Source organism: Perognathus longimembris, chromosome 7, assembly GCF_023159225.1.
Source record: "Perognathus longimembris pacificus isolate PPM17 chromosome 7, ASM2315922v1, whole genome shotgun sequence".
Classification (NCBI taxonomy): Eukaryota; Metazoa; Chordata; class Mammalia; order Rodentia; family Heteromyidae; genus Perognathus; species Perognathus longimembris.
This window is the reverse complement of record NC_063167.1, coordinates 11261050-11275658: the sequence shown is the minus strand read 5'-3', so window position 1 is coordinate 11275658 and position 14609 is coordinate 11261050. Positions and strand designations below refer to the sequence as shown.

Sequence of the window (14609 nt, the reverse complement as noted above, 5' to 3'; positions counted from 1 at the left end):
CCTGTAACATGTCTTTGCCATATGGAAATTCTTCAAGGAATGGAAGCTTAAAGCTCCAATCCCCTGATAGCCAGCCTTACTCAGTTGCCACATTTAATGACTTTCATTACAGCAGGGTTTAGGTAGTGAGATAACCTGGCATTCACTTTCTCTCAACACATTTATTGAACAAGACAGTGTCCCCCGGGAGATTGTTATCTGGTAGAAGATAGTCAGGACACAGTAATGGCCAAGCAGTGATATAGGTGCGGGGAAAGGCGCCTTGTAAGAGGTGAGATGTGTAGCATCTGCAAAGGCTCAAAGGCCCTGGGAGCTTAGGGCATTCTTCATTCCAGTTGAGTTGGCTGCAGTTGTATGGGAAGCATGATGTGGCAAGAGCTGGTGGTGGGCCCAGAGAGAGCACAGTTTCCACAGAGCGCACTGTTATTTCCTTGAGTACACAGCCCCTGGTTCTACTGTGGAGGAGACATTAAAGGGAGGAGAGGAGCAGCTGGTGGGCTTCTATCATGATCAAGGGGAATGAAGTGGTAGCTCGAACTAGTTGGTGAATAGATGAGATCTGGAGATTGACTCCAGACAGAGTGAAGAAGCCAGGTGAATCTACAACTCCACCTGGTGTCTGGATTGACTGGTAATGGGTGGGTGGCAGAGCCATTGGAGGAGTTGGAGGACAGGGCCATTGAGAGCACTGGGAGGAGAGTTTGCATGTGCCCTACCGTGTGGTTATTGCTTCCTCACGGAGTGTGAGCCTTGTAAGGGCTGATCAAATAGTGTTGCGCACACATGTTATGTATGCCACGTGCACGTGCACACACAGAAAACACCCAGGGTGTGAAGGTTGGGTGCCTGTGGAAAAATGCAACAGGATTTACAAAACGGGCCCAGTGAGGAGGCGTGAGGTAACTTGTTATTTTGCTGAGGTGCAAATCTGCAGCGTTCCTGCGGTGAGAATAGATTTACGAGCTGGTTGGTGAGCACTTTCACCTTGCAAGTTGGCTTTGTTGTTTGCAGTTTATTGTCCTGTGTGTGGCAATGCCACCCATCACTTGTGGCAGGGGGGTGAGGATGGTGGTGATGCCAGAATACTGCCCAGTGAGCTCACCTGGAGGGCTCGGCCAGACTACTCCTTGCCTCAGCATTCTGACTCCCCTGCTCCTCCTGATGTGCCTGGGGACTGCAGTTCAGTGTCTTCAGCCTCGAGCACAGGGTTGATGTCAGTTGTTCAAAGACTTTTCTTCATTATGACCCACATGGAGGTGAACCTCTCGTATGCCTAGGTTGGGAAAACTGCTCCTATTCTTGGTAATCCAAAGGCTTCCAGATGCAGAACTTAGGGCAGTCCCTTGTGAACCCACAGGCCTGCTCTGCCTGCTAAGCACACAGGTGCTGCCACTTCTCATACCAAGAGAAAACTGTCTTCTGCTATCTTCCGTTGCTCCTTTTCGCTTTCCTTGTGCTAGAATCTTTATATGTTACCCAATTTTTAATTTTTTCAGCAGTCTTGGTATCTGTTTTTATACATGAGGATACTGAAGCTAAAGAACAGAGTCACTAGTCAGAAGTCTGGCAGAATCAGTCCTTCTCACCTGTGTGTCTCTTCAGGTGTTGAGGCACAGGGTCTGATTGCAGCTGAGCAGATGGCCTGAGAGTGTGCAAATTGGCTGCTTTTCTAAGCTTTTTCCTTTTGGAAAGCTTGTCTCCTTAACTGGGCACTTGTGTCTCATTGGTCTCTTCTTGGCTCAGGTTCTGATTGGAACTGACTCCATCACAAACCTGCACAAACTGGAGCAGGTGTCCAGTGACGAGGGCATTGGGACCTTGGCAGAAAACCTACTAGAGGCACTGCGGGAACACCCTGATGTGAACAAGAAGATTGATGCCGCCCGCAGAGAGACTCGAGCCGAGAAGAAGCGCATGGCCATGGCTATGAGGCAGAAGGCACTGGGGACCCTAGGCATGACGGTAAAGCCACCTCCCTGAGTCCCCATTGAGGACGAGGAGATAGCCATGCACCAAAGCCTTTTGTACTTGGGGTGGAGGTAGGGCTGAGGATGGTGAAAGTGAGGGCTAGACAGATGAGGCAGGAACTGGGCGTGCTGGGCACCCTCAGAGCCGTGATGACTGGTGCTCTGCCACAAACATGGGACTCAGGACTTTGCAGGTTCAGAAAATCAAGACTGGGGCTGGGGATATAGCCTAGTGGCAAGAGTGCCTGCCTTGGATACACGAGGCCCTAGGTTCGATTCCCCAGCACCACATATACAGAAAACGGCCAGAAGCGGCGCTGTGGCTCAAGTGGCAGAGTGCTAGCCTTGAGTGGGAAGAAGCCAGGGACAGTGCTCAGGCCCTGAGTCCAAGGCCCAGGACTGGCCAAAAAAAAAAAAAAAGAAAGAAAAATCAAGACTAATGGAGATAATAGTGATTGTGTGCGCACGTGTTGGGCACTGCAGGTGATACCTTATGTTAAGCACTCAAGTGGTTCTGAGTTAATACTGACATTTCCCCATTTCCAGAAGAAATTGAAGGGTGAGATGTAAAGTAGTTGGGCACAAGGCTAATGGATGATCGACAGGATTTTCAGTGGGGTTTGTTTGACACAGAGGACTCTGCCTTTTTCACTGTCCCTCTTGGAGGAAGCTTTTTCGTGGGAGGAGTCTTGTCTGGACAAGCAAACTCAAGTGTCAGCGGTTTGACACTCACCTGAGAACAGTCAACGATCAGAACACAATCGCCTTTGGCATCTGAAATGTGGGATTGTTGGCACAAAGAAGGGGATTTGGGGTGGCAAATGGCACCATGCCAGTTTCTTCTGCTTTACTGTAGGAAAGAAAGGGAGACTAACAGAAAAGTCCAGGTTTCTTCTCCTTAGACGACAACAGACGGGCTTGACTATTCATGTGGCAGGCATTAGTGTGTTCCTGAGTGTCTGCAAGCCGCGGTGGGAGAACATGTGGGGATCCCCTTCTGACATGCTGCCTGCGTTCGCCTACAGACCAATGAAAAGGGCCAGGTAGTAACCAAGACAGCACTCCTGAAGCAGATGGAGGAGCTGATCGAGGAGCCGGGCCTCACGTGCTGCATCTGCAGAGAAGGCTACAAGTTCCAGGTACGGCTGCTGGGAGGCAGTTGCTGTAAGGTCTCAGGCTCTTTTGGCATAGGCCAGCCCTATACCAGGTGGTGTTTCCTCCTGCGGTCTGTTCTGACCAGAGATAGGCTGGAGTAAAGACTCGCATCCTAGGAGACCAAGCCAAGGGCCAGCTGCCCTCCTGCTAGATAGGAAGGCAAACTTGCTGAGCATCATGATCAACAGACCCCACCCACTGGATTCTTTCCTTGCACTGAGCCTCACATGCAGTGCTGTGTGTAAATGTAGTAATTGTGGCTTGAAACTGCAGAAGGTCCCATATGTAATTAAAACAAAGTGTATGTGGCAGCTGAGAATTAGACCAGAGCATTTCAGAATACATCTGCTGCTCTGTTCATCTGACAGGAGATCAGAACCTCCATTTTCTAGGTGTACTCAAGTCACATGGTACCTAAAGGAATCGAGAGGCAGGCCTAGAAGGGGTCTTTTCCTGTCCAGTGCACCTGGCAGTGCAAGGGCAGGTACACTTACCAGTTCTCTGGCACGGTGTTCTGTTTTCCAGATAGATGAAACTCAGAGGAAGGATGGCTTAGGTTTGATCTCTACTCCCATCTGTGCAGCCTCCTCTCATTGGCTGCTCCCACCTTCCTTTCACTGGTTCATAAGCCAGGTGTTTAATCCATAGCTGAGGTACCATCACCCACTGTCTTGATCTATTTTCTGTTGCTGAAATGCCTGAGACTGGCTGAAGGAGAGCAGGTATGTGCAGAAGAGAGGCACATGTGCGAGGCATACTTTTAACAAGCCCCTCATAGGTGAGAGAACTGTGGTCACCCCTCTGTGAAGGTACAATCCCTGTGACCTAATTACCTCCTGGGTCCCACCACCTCTCAACACTACCCTAAGGCTCAGTGTGAGTTTGATAGGGACAAACCACACTCCAACCACTCTCCTGACCTAGATACCAAGACAAGAGGAGACATACCACTCTCCCCAGTCTGTGTCTCCGCCTTCCACAGCCTGAGGCAGAGTTTCTCCTCACTTCTCTTCCTTTCTGTTGTCTCTGCAGCCCACCAAGGTCCTGGGCATTTATACCTTCACTAAGCGGGTGGCCTTGGAGGAGATGGAGAATAAGCCTCGGAAGCAGCAGGGCTATAGCACTGTGTCCCACTTCAACATTGTGCACTACGACTGTCACTTGGCTGCTGTCAGGTAAGCTCTGGCCCATGTAGAGTGGGACTCTCCTCTCCCTCACTGGTTAAAGCTCAGGGAGATTGAGAAAAGGGGCCACTTTGCTTACGGTCCTGGTCTCTGGAGATTTGGGTGTTCTACCTTAAACCATTTGAGCCTACAAATGATTTGTGCCGTAACAAGAAAAATGTGTTTGGCTTTGGCCCTAGCTGGTGGAAACAGTCTTGCTTACCTGAGTAAGTGAAACCAGCATTTACCACATGGAAGTCACAGATCGCTCATTCTCTCTGTAGGGTCAAGGGCAACTCCCCCACCACCACCACCTGCCCACAAGGCTGGTGACCAGATGGATTATAGCAGTCACTTGTTCCTGCTCTGTTCCCCATCCAGGTTGGCTCGAGGCCGGGAGGAGTGGGAGAGTGCCGCGCTGCAGAATGCCAACACTAAGTGCAATGGGCTCCTTCCCGTCTGGGGGCCCCACGTCCCTGAATCAGCTTTTGCCACTTGCTTGGCAAGGTAAGTGTTACCTGTTTCCTGTGTCAGATTCCTGGGAGCTGGGAAAAGATAAGTTCCAAGCTTGCTTGTTCATCTCCTTGCCCCGTCACTGGGCATCCATGTTTGTGCTTGCTGACCTGGAGGTTGTATAAAGCTTAGTGGACCTCCATTGCTTTAGACAACTCTTCTTCCTCTCTACCCCATGGCTTCTGGGGTGTCATGTAAAATTTCTCATAGTTATCCTTGCCTCCTTTTTTTTTTTTTTTAATTGTATGATTTGAGACTCAAAAATCCTGACTTGATCATTAAGATGAGAGATTTCCAGGGTTCACTTCTATGTTGTATGGCTCTGATGCGAAAACAGTATAGGAAAGATAGTGGGCTTCTTTTCAGGTCACACGGTTTCTGCAAATCCAGATCAAAATGGTTTGGCTATCTCTGAAGTCCTTGTGTTTTGTAGGGTCTTGTGGAGTGATGGTCCCTCCCCAAGTCCTATTTTAAAACTCAGGGATGAAAGGTAGTTATTATAAGGCTGGCGCCTGACAGCAATAATGGTGAAAGTAACAGTGAGCAGCATATTACATGTACATCTCTACACATGCTCCAGATGAAGAAATGGGGGCACAGGGAGGGTGCATTGTTTGCTTGAGGTCAACCAGTTAATGAGAGAGAGGGACCAGACAGATGGGAATGAATACTGACTTAGAAAAAGCTCATGTAAAGGTTGAAGTGCTTCTTCTTATGGCTAGATTGCCATGTCAGGCAAAATGGATGTAAATTCCTGGGCTGGGAGCATCATAGCTCAAGCAGTAGAGGGCCTTCCTCATTAACCACCAAACTAAAAGAAAATAAAATGAATAAGTTTTTTTTTTTCCCCTCTAAAACCCATTCTGTGGCCAAGAAATGTCATATGCCATCTGTCCATCTAAAATGGGCCCCAGAAGTTCAGCCACAGCAGAAGGGAAGATGTCACGTGATCTTGCCTTCTAATGGCCCCAGCCCTTATCCTTATGTCTCCTTTCCTTCTTGCTCCATTTGTCAACCTTTCTGGGTATCAGCCCAAGGTGCCAGAGTTCTACCTTCCAGCCTGGCCTCTCACTAGGGCCTCGCTTGTGGTTCAATGTTTGTTCTGCTTTGTAGGCATAACACATACCTCCAGGAATGTACCGGCCAGCGGGAGCCCACGTACCAGCTCAACATCCACGACATCAAACTGCTCTTTCTACGCTTCGCCATGGAGCAGTCGTTCAGCGCAGATACTGGAGGGGGCGGCCGGGAGAGCAACATTCACCTGATCCCATACATCATTCACACTGTGCTTTACGTCCTGAACACGTCAGTATCCTACACTCTGTGACAGGCACCTTGGCTGACCCAACCCACCCCCTTCTACCCAGCAAGACCCCCCCCCCCCCAGCTTTTGCATCACCCCCTGGTCAGTTCCAGAGCACATTCTGCGTTAGTCAGGGCTATGGAGACTAATGGGTGCAGGCTTCCCAGTGAGGTGAGGCCTCAGAACTGCCTCCACTTCATGCATGAGCTTGTTAACCCCACTCTCTCCAGTGAATAACGCTTCTGGCAGGTGCAAAAAGGAGGACTGAAGATGATCTGGGAAAGTCAACTGAGAAAGAAAGCAGCCAGGAAAAAAGATAGAAGTGTTTTTATGTGTGCACATTTGGAGCAGTTGGGTGATACTTAGCAGCGTCATTTTAAAGAAGCACTCGCAGGGAGGGGTGGAGAAGTCTTCTGCTCCACTCCAGATTTTAGAAGCCAGTTAAGAGATTTACTGTGCCTTAGCTTGTAGATTTTATTTGGATGAGTGCAAACTTGCAGGCCTTTCTCTTCGCAGAGTTCCACAGCTCCGGTGGGCAGAGAGCTGGCAGCTTGGAGGAAGGCTACACACAGCCCACTTGTGGCAGCTGCCTTGCCTTTGAGGCAGCAGGACAGCTGGCTCTTGTTCTTTTTCTTGTCAACAGTGTTGTTTTTTTCTTCCCTCTCCTTGTGGGACACAAGACTGACCTTGAGATTGCAGGCTCCATCAGAGCACATTACATCATCTGCCAAACTCCTTGGGCTGTCAGAAGAGACCCCTGGCAACCATGACAGGCACAGGCATAGCTACTGTCCAGACCCTGCTGCAGGCCCTGGCAGTGCTAATTACCAGTGTTCTTGGGCCCTGACAAAGCCTGTGGTTTTGCAGGGACTTGTCTCTTGGCATCCTTGTGGTAGAGCGGACTGCTCCATTCTCTAGGAAGAGAAGCAAATAGTGAGGAAAACACCTCCCATGATGCACCTAGCTGGGATAGAGTCTATGATTCAGAGCAACACCATGTTCCCCAACGCCCAGTACTTGGAATTTATGCAATTCCTTGGGCAGGCAGAAGCTAACTAAGTGCTCCCCTCGATAGCAACTTGACATGGGAGTAAGCTTGGTCATAGGCTGTTGGACCTCTGGTGGACCATTTAGCACAAAGGCAAGTGTGCCACGCCATGGCCACTGAGCCACAGTAGAACCTGAGTAGGTCCTGCAGTGACCAAGAACCCCTAATACTCCTCAGGGCTGGAGATCACGTCAAGTCTTCCCAGCCATTTCGGCCGTGCCCATTCTGCAAGGAGCTGAAGGAAACCATGTCTTCCCACCCTCCCCCCTGGCTCTCAGCCCAGTGGCCGTGGCAGTGCCATCTGCTGACCTGGAGTTCTAGTGGCTGCTGGCATAGTGTTGCATTGTTTTTGCCCATTCACCTCTGTCCCCAGTATACACACAGAATTAAGATGGCATCGAGCATTCCTGGCACCAGAGTTCCAGCCCAGATATAAGCAGACTTTGTAGCTGGAAATATATGGGCAGGAAGACTTGAATTATCTATGTATACTTGTTTTATTAGCATGCGTTAATAGTACAAGGAGTATTTGTTAGGATAATCTCATAGTTGAGTGATCTTTCAGTGATGCATTCGTGAGCACTTGTCCATACTTTATCATAGGGAGTGGGGTGGATCTGGCTCGCTGCTGGCTTTCCCAGTGCGTGACTCTGGTAGTTAGGTCTTCTGTACTTCTTTTCTCCAAGGCTGGGGCAGCAGTAGTACCTGTCTCACAGGTTCTTGTGAGAATTAAATGAGACAATTCATGTAGAGCATGAGAATAGTGCCGGGTCCTCAGGTTTTTAGTGATCGCCACTGACACAGGTTAGGCAGGAGTAGGAGCAAGCAGCAGCACCTACCTGGGAGAAACTTGTAATAACGAGCATGAGAAAACCAGCCCAGACAGCACGAACTTCACTAACTGAGCCGGATGCAGTTAGCGAAAACCACTTAAATACAACAGGGATTTGGACTCAAGTCGGGGGCTCCATGTTCTGTCACTCAGTGGCTTGGTGGTTCTGGGCTTCCAGAATGGTGAAAGTGTTGGTGTCTATGTCCTACCGCAGTGTTCGCAAGAGCCAGGAGGTGTGGACAATGCCGTGGAGTTGATGTGGGGACAGGGAGATGGCATGAGCAAGGGCTGGAAGGGCAGTAGGCTTGAGTTGCCAGGGGAAGGGTGTGTAATTAAGGCTGTCAGCCATGTCAGTGTTCAGCAGACTCAGAAGATGGCACATCGAGCCAGTCTCCATCCTGTGCAGCCCCATCACATTCCTTTTCTTCCAGAACCCGAGCAACATCCCGAGAAGAGAAGAATCTCCAAGGCTTCCTGGAACAGCCCAAAGAGAAGTGGGTGGAGAGTGCCTTTGACGTGGACGGGCCCCACTATTTCACGGTGCTGGCCCTGCACGTCCTGCCCCCTGAGCAGTGGAGAGCGATGCGCATAGAGATCCTGCGGAGGCTGCTGGTGACCTCACACGCCCGGGCAGTGGCTCCAGGGGGAGCCACTAGGTCAGTGCTTGCTTCAGGAAGCCGCTGCTTATGTTGTATCCACATAGGCTAGAGCCACTCTTGATTCCTGCAGCAGGGACGTTCTTCTTGTTTGCACTGTTTAGCTGTTATGTCTTGACAGAAACAAATGCCTGCCCTAGAGGCCTCACTGTTGGGTGTGGCCGCAACTTCTGCTGCCTGGTGCCATGTGCCCCTTAGCTTAGGGTCTGAGGGACCATTTCTAGACTTAGGGGTTAACAAGGAACTTTGAGGCTCATAATAATGACACCAAGAGAACATCATGTGCCTGAAGTAGCACACATGATACCTTTGCCCCCATCAGCTCTGAGAAACCAAGCATCGCCCATTTGTAGGCACATCGTGATGGCAAAGGACCAGGTTAGAGCTGTCCTGTTGAATCTGGCCAATGCCATCTGGTCTGGATAGAGTGGGGGGAGTAGAGTGGGTTAGATTCTGTGGAACCCCTGCCCCCATCACAACCATGTCACTTTCTGATGTTTCCCAGGAGCCTGAGGATGGAAGGTTAGCTAGCAGCTTAAAATCACAAGGTAGATCTTGAGATTCCAAAGTTAGCAAGTCAGGCTCTGCTTGCATCCTTGACAAACAGAGTGACCATTTACTGGACACAGGCTGCCCATGCCGGATGTGAAAGCTGAGCCCACCCAGAGGGTCTCTCCCACTGTTGTGGGAGGGTAGAATTCATTACTGTCCCAGCCACTCAAGGAAAAGCTGGCTTGGCCACAGTTGCATTGGGAAATCCAGCGTGAGCTACATTCACGCGCTGTCATTTTCTCTGTGGCAGTTTAGTCATCTTTACTAAGTAGCCTTGAAGTATTAAGTGAGGAACAACCAAGATTCTGCTTCCCAAAACAACCACATGGTTTGCTACTGGGAGCCTGCTGCCTGCAAATTAGACTAGAAGATGTGCCCTGGTTGGGCACCCTCAAAGGAGCTGGAAGGGCAGTTAGAGGGTGTCACCCTGGTATTAGGGCAATATGCTGGCCATTGGCTTTGTCCTGAGTCATGTACAGTTGGGGTTGGAGGCAGAAAAAGATTCCTCTTCTGCCAACAACTTGTGGGTGTTTAAGCCTCTCAGTTTGTTAAGCTTTCATCAGAGCTTGGCCTGGTGTCTCATCTGCGAGGGCACAGAGAGATTGCAGGCAGCTTACTCCAGCCAACAGGGAATTGTCTCATTCTGTCTCACCTTTGTGAATTGAGCATACTGAGTCCAGGTGTGGCCAGCCCGCCCTATGCTAGGCTGTCTCTTCACTTGAGGCCCATGTGAATGCTTAGTTAACACTAACAGTTTGAATAGCTGTCCCTTTGTGTCCCATGTGTTCTAAGGTGTGGAATAATCTGTCTCAAAAGGCATCTGGTGTATACTGACTTAGCACAGCCATGGTGGCTGTTTGTGAACACAATCTCTCATAGAGCACGGGTGGTAGAAATGGAACCCTGATGCTCATATTTAGCTCCTTTGCTGAGGGCAGTCTAGGCTTTCTGAGTTGCTTTATAGGAATTGTAATTCCTCAAACCAGGAGTATCTGTGGAGGGCACTGGGCCTTGTCAGATACCTTCCCCCCTCGCCCCCTCCCCCCCCAGGATTCCAAGACACTGACGGACTTTAATCCTGATCTGATTCACCGGCTAGAAACACCGGGGTGTGGGAATCTACTTCAGGATTATCCCAGGATTTAGGAGGCGTTAAGTGGTTATGTGTTCCATCCTCCACATCACTGTTGCTCAACACCAATTTTCTACCAGTTTGCCAGTTTTGTATTTGTATTTGGCTGGCTTGGGTCTGCTGGAAGTTTAAAAATATCCCCTGTTGGGAAAGTAAAGATGGTAGGCCTGGTTTCCTGCCTCATTTGGTAGGACCATATCCAAGAGAACACAGGAATCCTTTTCCTTTCTTTTGATTACCATTTCGAACTCTGGTTTGGAAGATAACTGTTAAGATGGATGAAATTTATGGAACATCTTTGTAGTAAACCTCTGGGACTTAGAACCCAGAACTTGAGAGTTGCTTACCCGTAGCTACTTTTTTTCTAAGAAGATAGGCTTGTAGGCATGGATCTTGGGGCACATGAGACACAGATTATGTGACCGTCCCTCGGTCCTGGACCCTTGGCTGTGCTAGTGTGTCCTGCTAGGAATTTGATGGGATGGCATTTGATTTTCTTTCAGGCTGACAGATAAGGCAGTGAAGGATTATTCTGTTTATCGCTCTTCCCTTCTCTTTTGGGCCCTCGTCGATCTCATTTACAACATGTTTAAGGTAAGGAATCCCTTAGGGCCCAGCTGGCTTGTGTTCCCCTGGCCCTCACCCTGCCTCAGCCCTCAGTGGTTGCTCCTCCTAGCTTAGGGTGCTTTGAGAGGGTTTGTACTTGCAACCCAGGCCTGCAGCTCTGGGCTGAGCATTGCAGCCAACACCACTTCTCTCCTGCACTCTTAAGCTTGTAGCAAGGTCAAAACATACTTGTGCAGGGAGCTGCCCCCAGTCAGCCTTCCTTGCTCCTTGTGTGAGTATGACCTTCTCAGCTCTCCATGCCTTCAATGAATCAGTGTTTGGCCTAGCGCTGATGGCTGATGCCTGTAATCCTAGCTACTCAGGATGCTGAGATCGAGGGCTTGCAGTTCAAAGCTAGCCTGGGCAGAAAAGTCCATGAGACTCTTTTATCTCCAGAAACCACAAGTGGCACTGTGGCTCAAAAGTTGTAGAGTGCTAGCCTTGAGCAAAAGAGCTCAGGGGGACAGCACCCGGGCACCGAGTGCCAACAAAAAAGAGGGTTTAAGTGGATCCTGTTTTACCATCTGAGAGAAAGAGCTTTGGAAATGCAGAAGTGGAATGTGTGGGGAGGAAAGAGCCCAGCTCTATGTTGGAGTTGAGAGGTTCATGTGGCACAGTGCATAATCCAGGGCTCTGCAGAGGATGGCAGCCTGTGGGTCCTGGAGGTAGAGCATGCCTTCTGGGGGGAGTTCTGCTAGCAGTGAGCTTTTTCCAGGGGGCTGGAAAATGGCCTGAGCCACTGGAGGCAGAGGCCAGGCACATTTGGTGATCCACCGAACCCTGTCTCCTGCTGGCTCTTGTAGAAGGTGCCTACCAGTAACACGGAGGGCGGCTGGTCCTGCTCTCTGGCTGAGTACATCCGCCACAACGACATGCCCATCTATGAAGCTGCCGACAGAGCCCTGAAAACCTTCCAGGAGGAGTTCATGCCCGTGGAGGCCTTCCCAGAGTTCTTCGACGCAGCTGGTCAGTGTCAGCTTTTATCTTTTAAAGTCTGTGATAGCCCGCCGTGGCGGCCTCAGAGGGGCTGGCGGTAGCTACCTCCGGCATCCCCAAAGACAGCAGCTGTGGTGTGTGCTGTGTGCTCACGGCCCCCCCAGGAAGAGCCAGCAGCGGCTGAGCCCACCACTAGGCTCTGCAGGCCACGGGGCACGGCCAGGGAGTGCTGGAGCCCCTTCTGCATTCTGGCCTTTTGGGGACTGTTCAGCGCATTAGCATCTGCAAGGGAGCACACCTGTCCCCCCCTGCCACCTAGGGACGGACCTCTTATGTCACCTGTGTTCCCAGGGGACACAGAAGATTCTTAAATAGATGGTAAAGACCAAGCAGAGCAGAGAACAGCTCTGTATGAATAGAGCCACACTTGGACGACTTGTTCCAGAAACAGATCATTCATCCCGCAGCAAATCTGAAGACCACTGTTCTCTCCCCTGTGCAAACTCTACCTACACCAACCTAGTTTTAAGATTTGTTTGGATCCCACACACAAGCTGATGGCAGGGGAGGTGACTTAGGCCCAGGCCTGGGAAAATCCACCAGGACAACAGATTCTGTGCGTTCCCAGGCCGTGGGCACTATTGTATCATGACAATTGTGAGGGCTGACCGGAACAAAGGGACCGTTGCTGCCCTGAGCCACAGTGGAGGTAGTCCAAGCTGCTGAGCTCTTTCTGTTAGCTTGACTCACCACTTCTCTACTTTCTCACGCTGCTTGTGAGGCTTCTGTGAAGTGTAAAGATGGACAGAAAGCCCTTAGATCCTGTGACCGGGAGAACACCTCCAGTAGCAGTCATTCTCTCTAGACTCTGGGAAAGGGATCCGCTAAAGGTCTCAGGTGATATGCCGTGTGAATTCCTCCCAGGCCAGGGCCACCTGAGCCATTTCTCCCCCAAAAGTTGGGGGGCCTGCAGAAAGCTGTTTTCAGGGGCCCCAGCGGTCGCTGCCAGCTCTGTCTGAGAGCCCTGCCTTGCTGTCCGGTGCCACCCGCAGCCCTGCTCACCTCTGTGTCTGTTACCTTGCCAACTCCTCACCGCTCCTACCCGTCCTCTCAGCACCTGTGCATATGGTGAGCCACACTTGCACTCATCCAAGGAAGGGGCCGTGGCTGAGAGCAGGCAGCCCGTCTTGTTTTTCCCTCTGTGTCCTCAGCACCAAGCCCCGAGCCTGTCACTCATGACCATGTCAGAGTGGCTATGCAAGTCAGAGCTAGTGAGAACAGAAGGCGGGCAGGAGAGGAAAGGCTCCTCTCCCCACGGACCTGGCATCTGCCCTGCGCCCTCCTGCAGCAGGGGCCTCTGGCTTCCACTGCTGGGTCAGGCCTTTCCCGCATGACTTCATTACTTTAAGGTGTTAGAAACTGTCAAAGCAGACACACCCTATTCAAACTGAGGAACCAAAACGCCTTCCAAAGCCAGCAAGCTGTCTAGGCCTCATTCCCCTCCGTCCGCGCAATGCCCAGAGGCGGCTCTGTGTGGGATGGTGGCTGCTTTTTGGGGTCAGCAGCTCCACATCCTTCAGCAGAGGCCTTGGTGTCTCCTGTGCCTGGCTTGCTGAGGGGCAGGCAGGCTACAGAGAACCGACGTGGCGGGAGTGCCATCTGGGCATGGGGCCCTTCTGCGCAGAGGGCCTCATTCAGTCCCTGCAGCAGGCAGGGGCTGCCCACTGCCTCTGTCGGCTAGCAGAGAAAATGGCAGCTTGGCTCAGGCGCCAGGTCTAGTGCTGGGGCTGAAGCCAGAAGAGCTGAGGGGCCCACCACCCGACTCTGCCCATCACAGCCTGTCACATGCTCTCTCCTCCAGTCCCAGACCCCTTCAGAAGACACAGCCGCTGTGGGTTTGCAGCCCCTGCCCTGGCCTCCGCCACCCGGTTCCCATGGGCAGACCTGCCTCTCACCCTGTGCAGACACTGCGCTCCCACCCACCCCTGTACTGTGTCTTCCAGGTCTTCTGTCGGAAGTCACTGACCCGGAGAACTTCCTGAAGGACCTGCTGAACTCCGTCCCCTGAGCGCCCACAGAAACCGTCGATGGAGATCGAAGCTAGCTCGCCTTCCACCTTCTTCCTCCCTCCTCATGCAGGCTCCCCCACCGGATGCTGCACTGTTACCCCTCCCCTTCATTTACTTGGAGTGGCGTGGGGGTTTAGGCTTCCTGGTTTACCTCGTGTGTGTGGTGCCCTAGCGACCAAGTTGTCTGTAACCAAGCCTCGAAGGACCTGTACATACCTAGGAGCCGTGAGTTGTCCTGGCCAGCGTGAGACTTGAGTGTGCACATCTTGAGAAATAAACGAATGACTTAATACACAGTGGAAAAGGAGGTGTTGGCTGCTGCCTGGCCCTCCTGGTGGTATGGGCCCAGGGCTCTGGTGGGAACACATGCACATGCACGCATGCGCACACAAACACACAGAGCAGCTTTGCAGCGGTACCCCTGGAAAATGTGGCTTGGACTCTTGCTTTCCCTGACCCCTCATCGGCATCTCACAAAGCAGGCAAGTTGGGGCATTGCATTTAATGGCTGTGATTTGGGCTCCCCTCTCCCCCACAAAAAGCCCATACTTTTGAGTCTTAGGCACTGGAACCCAAAGTCACTAGTGGTGTGATAGTTTTCTAGCCGAAGGAAGCGCTCAGCGGAGCGGGCCTGGTCTTTCTCTTCATGTAGGCTGCCATTGGGAAGCCCTTGA

General features: G+C 51.4%; 1 protein-coding gene across 1 annotated transcript in view; it reads left to right on the top strand.

The window, feature by feature from the left end:
- The window catches only part of Ubr4 (ubiquitin protein ligase E3 component n-recognin 4), a 121789-nt gene extending 107564 nt beyond the window's left edge, over positions 1 to 14225 (top strand). The window contains 9 exon segments of the mRNA XM_048350361.1: positions 1744 to 1962; positions 2993 to 3106; positions 4155 to 4297; positions 4667 to 4792; positions 5912 to 6106; positions 8416 to 8640; positions 10828 to 10918; positions 11734 to 11896; positions 13870 to 14225. Of these exon segments, the coding sequence (XP_048206318.1) occupies positions 1744 to 1962; positions 2993 to 3106; positions 4155 to 4297; positions 4667 to 4792; positions 5912 to 6106; positions 8416 to 8640; positions 10828 to 10918; positions 11734 to 11896; positions 13870 to 13934 (1341 nt within the window). The 3' untranslated portion in view covers positions 13935 to 14225.
- The last annotated feature ends 384 nt before the right edge of the window (positions 14226 to 14609 follow it).